This window comes from Mustelus asterias, chromosome 22, assembly GCF_964213995.1.
Source record: "Mustelus asterias chromosome 22, sMusAst1.hap1.1, whole genome shotgun sequence".
NCBI classification, from domain to species: domain Eukaryota; kingdom Metazoa; phylum Chordata; class Chondrichthyes; order Carcharhiniformes; family Triakidae; genus Mustelus; species Mustelus asterias.
The window spans coordinates 64,965,673-64,978,491 of NC_135822.1; the positions used below are offsets into that span (position 1 = coordinate 64,965,673).

The following is a 12,819-nucleotide window of genomic DNA, read 5'->3' on the forward strand; positions in this document are numbered from 1 at the left end:
TGGCGAGATGTTCGTCTGGCCATAGTTGAGTGCCCAGTCACACAGGGCACTTGCTGAGGGCTCCAGAGCTTCAACCAGACTCACAGGGCCATTGCTGAGGACTTGCATGCCATGGTGCAGGCACAGTTCAGCCTTCCAGACTGGCAGCACTGGGTGATGCAGGGGCTTCTGGAGCTCAGTCCAGCTGCCTCGATGTCCCATGAAGTGTCCCAGGGGCCCCATGAGCACCAAGGAGACCAGCCCCATGCACAGTTCATGGAGGGAGAGCTGGGATGGCTGTTAAGTGCCATGGAGGAGAAATGAGCCATCTTGTATCCCCAGAAGGGTGACAATGCAGTGTCCTCCGGGTCCTCTTCAGCTCTGTCCTACACATCCTCGTGGTCCGTCTCCTCTGCAGGGGCATCTGCCTAATCCTCCTCCTCCTTCTGCAGGTTGTGGAGCGCACAGTCGACTACCACAATGCAGGAGACCCTCTGGGGCTGTATTGCAGGGCCCTGCCAGAGCGGCCAAGGCAGTGGAACCGCATCTTCAGGAGCCCGATGGACCACTCAAGGATGGACCGGGTGGCAGAGTGGGCCTCATTACTGCAGGTCTCTGATCTTTGGCCTCCTCACTGGTGTCATCAGCCATGATCTCAGCGGATGGCCCTTGTCTCCCATGTTCCTGGCGTGACTGGTTGTGAGTACAGCGGAAGTGTTTAAAAGCAGCTCTCCCTTGTTAATGGCAAACAGCGATGGCCACCTGGGGAGTCTCGTGCGTGGAGATTCCATAATGGCGTCATTCACGTGACGGCTCTTTCAGTGCACTAAGTGTCAGTCAATTGTGGTGCAGAGCACGCCAATAAGACCAGCATGGATCACTCCTGTTTTCTCACCGTCAGGGCACTTAGAACTTTTTGGGAGAATTCCGTCCACTATCTCTAATTTCTCTTGTAAACCATGGTTTGGCCACAGTTTCCTTTCCACTCTTGCGCCAAATAGGAATAAACACCTATTCGTTCCTTGCATGCCTGCCATTGCCTGTCCACTAACCTTCCTTTAAGTAATGTTTCCCAGTCCATCATCGCCAAATAATGCCTCATCTCATCATAGTTACCTTTATTGAGTTCAAGACTCGGGTCTCAGAATTAACTATGTCACTATCCACCTTGATAAATAATTATATCATATTATGGTCACTCATCCCCAAAGGGTCTCCCACAACTAGCTTGCCAACTATTCCTTTCTCGTTGCACAATACCCCATCCAGCTAGCCTGTTCGCTTGTTGGTTCCTCTACGTATTGGTTCAGAAAACCATGCAGTTTCCACTCCAGAAATTCCTTCTCTACTAATTTGTCTCATCCAATCTAAATGCAGATTAAAGTCACCCAGAATCACACATGTTGCTTTATCACATGCATTCTGATTTTCCAGCCCAATTCTGATTTTAATGCTATTCCCAACATTACCACTACAGTTCGGTGGTCTGTGCATCACCCCCACAAATATTTTTTAACCCCTTAGTGTTTCTTAACTTGACCCGTACTGATTCCACATCATCTGTACTCATATCTTTCATCAGTATTATATCAATATCTTTTTAAATCAACAATGCAACTCCGTCACATTTTCCTCACTGTCTGTCCTTCCTCAACACTCAATAGCCCTCAATGTTTAGTTCCCATTCTTAGTCACCTTGGAGCCATGTCTCCGTAATCCCAACTATATCATGCCCTTTTACATCTATCTGTGCAACTAATTCATCCATTTTCTTTTGAATGCTCCAAGCATTCACAGACAAAACCTTAAGGCTTTTAATGTTCCTTGTCCCGTTACTACTATTCTTTTCTATGTCCTTATCTGATTCTTTGCCTTGATTTTTTTGCCTATCACTTTTTAAATTCTCCTTGCTGTCTTTTTCTCTTGTTCTTGATTCTGCCTGCTCTGAATCCTTCCATAGGTTCTCATCCCCCTGCCATATTAGTTTAAACCCTCCCCAACCACTCTAGCAAGTACCCTGCCCCAAAGGACATCAGTCCCAGTCCTGCCCAAGTGTAATCCGTCCAGTTTGTAGAGGCCTTACCTCCTCTAGAACCTGTCCCAATACCCCAGGATTCTGAAACCCTGTCCCTCACACTATCTTTTCAGCCATGTGTTCATCCTATATATCCTGCTGTTTCTACTCTGACTAGCACATGGCTCTGGTAGTAATGCTGAGTGGACCTTTGAGATCCTACTTTTCAACTTGCTTCCTAGCTCCCTATATTCTGCTTTTAGGACTTCACCCCTTTTTTTTACCTGTGTCATTTGTACCAATGTGTATTGCGACAACTAGCTGTTCGTCCTCCCCCTTCAGAATGTTCTGCAACCACTCTGAGACATCCTTGACCCGAGCACCAGGGTGGCAACATACGGAGCCAAGTCAATCTCTGGTCAGCAAAAGATGAGTCAAGCCAAAAATCTACTTTCTTGTCCAGTTTTACTTCCTGCTGTCCTGGACGGACTGAATTTTGTTGATAATTCTTTAGCTACCAGTCATGTTTGCACTTCAAGTTAGTGGTATTTTTTATATGTAACCAGGGTGGTATTGCCACCAAATGTTACCCTCTCTGATCTGAAGTCGACATGGATTGCAGATACCACCTTTCCTGCAGATTCCACCTTGAGCTTTGTTCTCTGCTCATAATATTTACCATCATCTCTAATTATATTTTTCAACTCCAGCTAAACCCACATCTGGAAATTTGATTTCGGCTTCAATCATTGGGCTGAAAATTTCCCTTGTGGTTTCATCATTGAGATGGTATTGTCGCAGCTCAGGGGACAACTATTTCCAAAACAGATGTTGCCAGGTTTGTGCCAGGTCAGCAGGATTAAAATTCACCTTCACCACATCCCTGCCAGAAATTCAAATGCAGATCAGACCAATAGAATGCCAGGTTCCCATTTTCAACATGAAATGAATCTATGGCAGTTTTAATCCATTCCTTACCAGATTGAAACTACACTAATTGTAGTAGAAAATGCTCAGTTTCACTCAGCTGATGTTGCGCAACAGGCACTATTCAGAGGTGCTGGGGTGTGCCATGTTTTTTTTAGAATCCCTACAGTGCAGAAGGAAGCCATTTAGCCCATCGAGTCTGCACTGACAATGATCCCACCCAGACCCTATCCCCGTAACCCCACATATTTACTCTGCTAGTCCCCCTGACATTAAGGGGCAATTTTCCATGTTCCATGTTCCAATGTTGTTCGGGCAACAGTGATGGAGCTTTACTTTGTACAGCCTGTACCTGGGCAGCATCTATCCTGGAGTGTCCTCTCACAGTAAAAATTTCTGAGATATCTGTACTCCTTCAATTCCGGCAGTTCGAGCATTCCTGATTTAAATTACTTCAAAATTGGCAACTATGCCTGTAGTTCTCCCCGAACCTCTTTACCTCTCATTTCTTTTCAGATGCTCCTGAAAAATTAACCAAGTTTTTGGTCATATCCCCTCATTCATCCTCTGTAGTTCAATGTTAAATTTTGTTTGATAATCTTGCCTTGGAATATTTCACTATGTTAAAGGTACAATATCAATATAAGTTGTTGTTTGATACTAAGTGAGATAGAAAGTGTTCTGTTCCGAAGCTACCGTCAGTTGTGAGTCTTTGGAATTCCCTGCCCAGTGAAGCAGTTGAGGCCACCTCATTGAATGTTTTTAAGGCAAAGATAGACCAATTTTTGAACAGTAAAGGAATTAAGGGTTCTGGTGAGCGGGTGGGTAAGAGGAGTCCACGAAAAGATCAGCCATGATCTTATTGAATGGCGGAGTAGGCTCGAGGGGCTACATGGCCTACTCCTACCCTTAGTTCTAATGTTCTTATGTAGCATTAATGAACACAAAATAACTAGAATAATAGCTTGATGAACACGAAATAACTAGAATGATATTTTTTATTCAAATTTTGTTTTCAGATAATTTAAGTTTTTACAAACATAAAAACAAAGTTTGCTTTTCTGGTTTTAAAAATTGACATTGGTTACATGGCAACTGGACAGGCAACAGAATGACAAACAAAACAGAAACAATTTTTCTTTGAGAAATGCAAAATTAAGCTCTCTTGCCCAATTTCCTCCCCCCTTCCTTTTTTCCTGGAGGCATTGGCACCTTTCTGGGGCATGATTTCACAAGCACTGTCTCCTCTCCAATATCTCATCAAAGTGACAAATCTTTAGGTGTCAGATATTGAGTGTCAGCAGACCACTCGCTCATCAAGGGCATTATGACCAGGCCCCATCATGTTCTTTCTTGACAGCCAATGCATGTGCACAGTTTACCTAGACTTGCTAGTTACAATTGTGAGCAGGAGTCTTTGTGCTTTATGTTCCATGACTAAGATCAGTGAACTCAGCATGGCCCGGGAATTGAACCAAAGGCCTTAAGCAAGTAATTCTGTTTGCAAAACAGATTCCTGCATTGCTGAACTGAACTGTGGAGTTAGCAGACAAAAATATATTGAATCACCTTACAAAATATCAAGGGATACAAGGGTTTTATGTTCCAAAATTACATGGATCATACATGCAAAAAAAAGGCCAAAAGGTGCATCAAAATTATTACAAAACAAACTCTTTAGAGGAATAAACTTTTCCTTTTGCATCATACTGTATTACAAAATTTCAACACAATGGTTATATAAATATTTAGCTACAGATTTCCCTCCCCACCTGGCAAAAAAACACAAATGTAAGACAGTATTTATAATCACATAGAAAACACATCATTGTTATTAATATTGAAGGATGGATTGCCCAGGAATAGACAAAATAAAAAACAAATGCTGGAAATGCACAGCCAGTCAGTCAGTGCCTGATGAAGAAACCAAAACCCTGGCTACCATGAAGAGCAGAACCGAGGGAAAGCAAATAACTCAAAAGGGTTACACCAAGCCTCTGGTTTAAAATTTTGCAAACTGTACAAGGAAAGGAGCACTGGCAGAAATGAGGAGTGACAAATCTGAGGTGTTAAGAAATGAGTAAGAGAACAAGGGGGGTTATACGAGTCTTGATTTTAACAGGAAGATTGTGTGGAATGAATTAAGAGCATAAAAAGAACTAAAGAGGAAAATTGAGAGGATTACGGATCTCAATAGTCTATTACAAAAATACACTAATCTTTCAAGCTGGAGCCTTCATAAGTTCACATCTAGCAGAGTATCCCACCTGGTACAATTTCCTGTCTTCTCTCTTTCACGAGCTGACTGACCTGCTGTGCATTTTCAGCAATTTTCTTATCATTTTAGAATTCCAACCTTGGCATTTTTCTCTACCTTGAGCCTGTGGGAGGAGATTAAACCAATCAAATTGGTGATTTGAATGTAGCAATGAAAATATTAACCTTCCCCACAGATGTGAGTTGTGATGTCAGGGTTGAAGTGCAAGAATATATTCTCACTTTTTTTTAATATCAACTAACCTTTATACAATAAGTTACAGGCTCAGTCTCTCAGTTTAAAGTGACAGTACCCATTTGGTTCACCAATCCAGCAGGCTGGGCAGCCTATTGTATTATGGAGAACATTGGGCTTCTGAGTTGGGAGATACCCTCCCTTTCGCTCCACTGCTTCAAATCATAGGCCTTGAAATTTTACTGCAGGTTTAACACCTCAACAAAATAGCAAAGAGGAAATACAGGCAAACACAGTTATTGTACAGCCTGATTTCAAGGCTGAGACCTTTCCTGACATCTGGGGTGGGATTTTCCAGCCGCACTTGCTCCGAAACTGGAAAATTCCTCCTGAGGTCAACAGACCTATCCATGGTCTGCCCTTTACCCGCTACAATTCCCTTGGCAGGCAGAACGGGAAAATTTGCCCTTGGACTCCAACTTCTTTTGAATATTTCTTGTTTTTATTGCCTCAGTGAGTGGTAGAGTACTGTGTTTCAGAGAGGGGAAGAAGTTGGGTGAGTTTTCCTGCATATTCTTGACCTGCACTGCACGCGTACATTTCCAAGTGAAATAACCAATTAGCAATGTAAGCATAGTCGGGTGAAATGTTCAATGGTCATATTGTCTTATCCTCTTGATGAACAGTCTTTTGTGGGCAAGAGGATATAAATGAACACTGAGGAACCAATCAGAGGAAGAAAAGACTCTTCCGGGATCTAACGTAAAACTGCAGTGTTATACTTGTCGCATATGATATTATATCTTTTGGAAATGTTGCCTAGAAAGCAAATAATTGTTGTTGCAATTCTTTTATTAAATGAGGTCTTAATAGCTATACTCTATAATTGGCAGAGACCGCTCAAATATTTTGTTTATAGATAAGAAAGGAATGCCAGAATCTCTAGATTTGATCATTTGCAATCCCTAATTAATTTTGCCCAGTTCAAACCGGAAGTCTGCGTTTGTGTAAGATGAGTACAAGAAAATGTGTCATGCTTTTTGACCTATGACCCTGATAGCACCAAGTATTCCAGGTATATTCCAGTTGCTGAATGGAGCTCCCCAGCATCACCCTGACACTAAGTTCAAATCAACTTACGAATAACCTTCAACTCTGTACACTTTACCATTTGTGACCTCTCTAAGTATTTTTCTTTTTTAAAATTCATTTACAGAATGTGGGCTTCGCTGGCTAGGCCAGCATTTATTGCCCATCCCTAGTTTCACTGAGTTTGGAAGTGTGGATTCAAGCCACATTTTATAGGATCCTTGCTGGCCAATAGAGACATATGACCCTCAACCTTACTTTTGGGACCACTGAAACTAACATTATTCCTACATCACAGGAAGCATATTGACATTATGCCAGTATTTTATATGTGAAAGAAATACACTGAAAGCTTCTCACTGCACACCATTAGAATTGTTTCCACAGGAACACAATCATAAAGGAACAAATAGGTTTGAAAAAAAAAGAGGGAAGTATCAAAGAAGTCAGAAAGAACAAAGTTTTGGTGAAGAATATTTTCAATTAGGGCTCAATTTTCTATCCCCATATTTTTTACATCTCAGCTTATGTGCTGAGTGTTGCAGGGATACAGCAAACCCAAAAACCTCGTTAAATTGGCCATTAATGTGTAAATATAGAATGTCAACAATCTGCTCAAGTACAAAACACATGCACCATACACACTGTATGCCACACATACACACAGCACATATGTACCACACACACTGCACGCAACACATACAAAGCATACATACATATCACACGCACATCACTCACCCACAGAATACACACAACGCACGTGCCACTCATGTGAACTCACATACACACAACACACACATACCACACAGAACATACATACATACACACCTCACATACATGAAATACAGCTCTGACAACACCAAGGTGCCACACAACTCACATACATAGACAAATACAAATATACAGGTACTGTCTGGCAGGAGATATTGGATTGGGAGCAATAGACTTGGTTGCCTCTTTCCCCTTTGCTAACCCAGAGATGCTTAAGCCAATTGGAGAATTATGTAATCCTGACCGCAATCAGTCAACTTGGTCCACACAAGGAACTGAATGTGGAGCTTTCCTGTAATTTGTGTGTTTCCATATCGTACTCAGAGGTGCTTAAAACCACTCAACGTAACGGGGAGCTTAGTAATTTCTGAATTACGGCTCAGATAAACCGACATTAAGGATACCGTCTCTTTAAATTACTGTAAAATTTTTTTAAACAGTTAACTTCTAGTTTTACCACACACATTGAGCAAAGTATTGACACTTTATTCAGCTGCATTTTAGAAAAAAATCTTCTATCTGTTTTACTTCAGTATCTAGTTTATAAGCCAACTCTCGTATCCAAAGGTTTACTTTTCTAACATAAAAGAACTGCCACATTAAACTGTTATACAAAATAGAAAATGGCATTTGTTTAAGATTCTTCCCTCTTCCCCACCCCCACAACCCCCCACCACCTTTCCGTCACTTCCATAAGTTTGAGGCGATTCCTGGAGTACAGAAGAAACTGAGTTTTCCGCAATGCTGTGGGGAATTCACTCAGTCCATTTGGTGAAGAAAGTCAGCTTTGTTCCTGACTTCCAAGGAAAGGCCTGCTAATATTTTTGACAGCTGTGGATTCTGGTGATGGTGTTTTTGTAGTGGATGAACTTTGTTCCCTGGAATGCGATATGTTGACAGGAGAAAACAGTCTCACATCGGAGGAACGACGAGTCCAGTCATGGCTGAAAAAGACAGAAAATATAAATAAACACATACATGCACTTGATACATCCGTTCCACATAGATACGGAACACTGTGATAACATGGCCAGGTCAGGGCAAACCAATTTTAATATATTTTACCCTACTCCTAAAATAAACTTGTTATGTTTTTATTTTGGTTGTGGTTTTTGTTCTCCCCTCCTCCTGATGGTACAGTATCATACTTTACCAAAGGGGCCATATGTGAGTCAAGGCAGCAAGTATTGGCAGGACATTTGTCAGTGCCAAATCTACTGATGTCTTCACCTAGTGCCTTAACAACTTGTTCTTTTCAACAAAATGATCTGAGCTGGATTGAACTTCAATCTACCCCAGCCCACAGTCCACCAAGTTCAGTTAACACATTTTAAATGCAATCAGCTGATGCGTCAAAGAGCAGGACTCAAACCTTGGGCAGAACCTTGAGAGGCGTTGCTGGCTGGCAAATGGGCGAGGGACCCATGCTGACTCTTTTTGGGAAAGCCCATCAAACCACAAACCAATCAGACAGTGTTGAGGCTAGTGGCAGCAGGCCTTTCCCTGGAATCAAGTCCCGGGGGTGAAAGCCCCATCTTCCGAGAGTGCCGGCCAATCAGAGGTCTGCAGCTCTTGTGTTCAGCAGTGCCACTAAGGTATAGCTACTGCCAGAAGGACAGGCACCAGGATTGTGGAGTGACCCAGGCCACAGATAAGTAAGGTGAAGCCACTTTTTCACAGGATGGGGGGTCACATTGAGAGGGGTGCAGGGTGATCGGCAACAAGGGCAGGTGGTTGGTTCTCAGCGGGCCTCCTCTTCCAAATGTCCAATCCCTCGATCTGCCACTGACCACCTGTGATCGAGCGATTCCCACTCTCTGGAGGTGACTTGCATGGTTTTCGCTGCTATGCATAAGCACGGTGACAGTCCTGCCTGTAGCTGGGTTAATACCAGCGATGGTGGGATGAGGCCCTTAAGTGGACATTAGTTTGCTGCTTAAGCGCCTCAATTGCTGGTAGGCCAGGAAGGTTGACTGTGAAATTCTGGTGGAGATGGGAAGGCAGTGGGATTCAAATGTGCCATAATCCCACTTTATTGAATGCTCTTCAACCTGCAAGCTCGCCACCAGAGAGAGCTGAATATTCAACCCTTCGAATGGTGCAATAACTCTGAGAACATGTGATACTGTTACTTTTATTTCAAGTTTTTAATGATGGTGTTCACTTGACCCTGTTATTTCACTTATCCTTGGATGCTCAGTTAGGTTTTGTCTGTTTCAAGGAAGAAATGTTGAAGTAGCCAATTCATCCTTTTCTGCCTTACTCTCGCCTTCATGTTGCTCCATGACCCCTTTCCACAGCAAAAAGAGAAAGCCAGCAAGCTTACTTGGCTTATCAGTTAGATCAACCCCTTCTACCTTCTTACACGTCCCTCAAACTCTTCCCTTTTTAGACATTTATCTATTTTTCTTGTATTTTTTCACTTACACTTTGATTGCCTTCGCCAGAACATTATTATCCTTCAACTGAAAAGCTTTTCCTGATATCCCTCTGAATTTTTTTAACTTGTGCACTTGAATCCTTAGCTGCAATTGGCATGGATCAGCTTTGTAAATTGCCTTTAAAATTTCCAATTTCCTTGAGAGCACAAGCCCAGTATCATTGATGTTTCCTCAAGACTTAGATTTCTTACATTCACTGATGATCTTGGTTATTTGCCTTTGCCCCTTTAATCTTTTGCCCCTTTAATCCTTCCTGGGAGGTGAGTCAAGCTATATAATGTAGTCCAGGTGGCTTTGACCATCATGTTATACAGTCACATTGCAGCCTTTTAAAATCTGTCCTCTCTGCTGATGTAGTCTTGGGAACTTAGATGTAGGTTGAGTTGCATCTTACTATGGAAAACTCATAATGATGATGCACCGCGAAACCTGCAGTGAGGAGCTAAGCATTCCGTCCTTGACTCACTTTATTTGGTATCCCAATTGTAGTAATGTAGCTTAGTATCAGCTGTTGCCAAACCGACGTCACAAATATAAACTGGCTAAAGTCTGCACCGCAGAAATTGGCTGATATTTCAGAACATAAACTGAACATTCCACTACAGATATGAATGTATCAAAGGTGATTCATGCTGATAATTAGAAATACGTTATTTATTACAACTCAAAAATTTAGATACATCAATAAGTTGAGGCATGTTCTCTGCAAAGTGTTCTCTCAGGCTAGTTTTGATGTTGAGTGTAAAATTGGTGCAAACAGATACTTCTTTCCCCTCCACAACCCCGCAAGTATTCAGTGCACTTACATACAAACAGGCCCTCTGAGCCAGGGGAAGCCTAATTTTTTTTATCGTTAACATTTGTGGCCTGCATGGGTATCAGAACATGCAAATTGACATTCAGAGTCAGTCCCTGGGCAGTCATCTTTTGGTTGGAATTTGATTGGAATCTTTAATATCCCAACACACCATGCAGACAACCTGAGGTGTGACCCACGGGCTGTCTCCGTTCTTATGTGACATGTCTGACCTTCTCATTATTGGATGTTCGATGGTTTTTATCAAGGGGATAACTGTTTAGAAACTGCAGTTTACAAAGTACCACAGATTGAAAGCATTTCTCTTTACTACAAAAAGCCTGCAAAGTATTTTTCCAAATTGAACTCAATTGCATTAAATTAATTTTGGATCAGTTAATAATTCCATCTTTTCAGTTACATTGGAGGGAGTGGGGTGGAAACTAGGAGTGATCGAATTCAAATAGTTAATTTAAAGTAGTTCTTAGGTTCACTGATCAACAGTGGCAATGATTTATAATATTTTGAAGGTCTGAGCATTCCTCACTGCCTACCGCAGGATTACCTCACATCATGCCTGATGACACTGAAGTGGGGCTGTGTGTAACTCAAAACAAAGCTGGACAATCTGAATGAACATAGATTTCTCTTAAAAAATTAAGGAGCATAGGTGAAGAGCAAAGGCACAGTGGAGGCTCCCAAAAGATGGGGAAGAGTAGAAGAGAGGATGAGGTAGGTAAAGTTAAAGTTTAAAGACCAGAGGTTATAGGAGGGAAGGAAAACTGAGAGAAGTTAAAAACAATCCAACACTTTGGTCCTGTGAAGGAATGAGTTTGAGGTTTGGAAATGCCTTTCCATTCAATCAAAATGAGGATCCAGAGTTGGGAGATGTTCACATAATCGTTATGTTCCTGGACTGATAATCCAGAAACTTGAATTGTTGCTGTGGAAGAATTCAAAATTCAGCAGAGTAGCTGGGAAATTTAACTTCAGTTCATTCAAAAAATCTTGAATTAAAGCCTGGTATCACTGATGTCACAATCAAGCTACGGATTGTCATAAAAATTCATCAGATTCACTGCTCTTTTAGGGAAGAAAATTTGATGCCATTACTCAGTCTTGCCTGTATGTGACTAGACTTCCCTCTTTTCGGTCATCCCTAAAGCAAGGAGGATGACAACAACCTCTGTGCGCAATCTTTAAATGTGGTGAAGCTGTTGTGATGCAACTGCCACATGGTCCTGACGGACTCGGAGACTCTCCTCCTTTTACCACCTGTTCCAGGCATATTGAAAGGATTTGCAGACTGAAAATTGACCTGTTTGGCCACATTATGAACACATCCTCCATGGTCATCGAATGCTGGAGTGGGACTTAAACCTGGAGCTTCTAACTCAGAGGTAGGGATGCTACATTGTGCCATAAGATCTCCTGGCCTACATCAATGTGGTTACCATCTGAAATGGCCCAACAAGCCACTCTGTTGAATTCAAGAAAGCGGCTCACCATCTCGAGGACAATTAAGGGTGGCCAGTAACTGCTGGCCTTGTGACGCCTACATCCCCAAAAATGATTTAGGAAATAAATGCTGAGGAGGAATAAGATCAAACATTAAAGGAAAATTCTGAAAATTGACGAGAGTAATATTTATAGAAAAGACAGGGAGAAAGAAAGTTTTTTTTAAGTTTTAAAAAGGTTGAAACGGTGAGAGAAAAATCAGATGACAAATCTTCTTTGTGGACTGTATGGAAGTTCAAAACTGCACAGAACATAAAATGCATTGAATAAATTGGCTGAAATCTTTATTGAGCAACTTTGCCAGGCTCAAAATCAGCTATTCCCAGCCTGTTGAACAAATCGGGACTAAAAAACTGAAATAAATGCAGAAATCAGATGGTAGACGTCGATTTTTGGCCTGAAGAGCCTTCTCTGTTCAAACCTCACTTGTGATCATCATGGAATTCTGATCACATGAAGTATTCATTCATCTTTCCTCTACACCAATGGGAGCATGGACATCTGCATTTTCCTCAAAGCTCTATTCTTGGCAACTTAAATATTCAGGTTCAATGTGGAAGCCAAACCCTCCTTTTTTATAACCTGACTTTGCCAAGCTTTCCAAATAGCCTGTTGAACCAACGCACACACCTTGTGGATCTCAGTGTCAGTTAACAGCGAATGTTGCGCTTGCTGATCGCAGCAGTTGGGCAGTGCCTGTGTTCCAGTCTAGCAAAGAGGAGAAATTAACCAACATTCCTGTTCCTAATTGTTATTCTGCAACACTTGCTGGAAAGCATCTGAAAAATCCAGCCACCTTTGAGGCTCAGATGATCTTGGACATCTGGTAGGA

At 41.9% G+C, this 12,819-nt stretch overlaps 1 protein-coding gene across 4 annotated transcripts in view; it reads right to left on the reverse strand.

The window, feature by feature from the left end:
• Nucleotides 1-6,573: 6,573 nt before the first annotated feature.
• Nucleotides 6,574-12,819, reverse strand: part of LOC144510145 (transcription factor COE2) — a 264,281-nt gene continuing 258,035 nt past the window's right edge. For 3 of the 4 annotated variants that reach the window (XM_078239522.1, XM_078239524.1, XM_078239523.1), the window contains one exon: nt 8,018-8,176. In XM_078239522.1, the coding sequence (XP_078095648.1) occupies nt 8,145-8,176 (32 nt within the window). In that variant the 3' untranslated portion in view covers nt 8,018-8,144. Of the gene's footprint in view, nt 8,177-12,819 lie in introns of all 4 variants that reach the window. The other variant, XM_078239525.1, reaches the window with a different exon arrangement.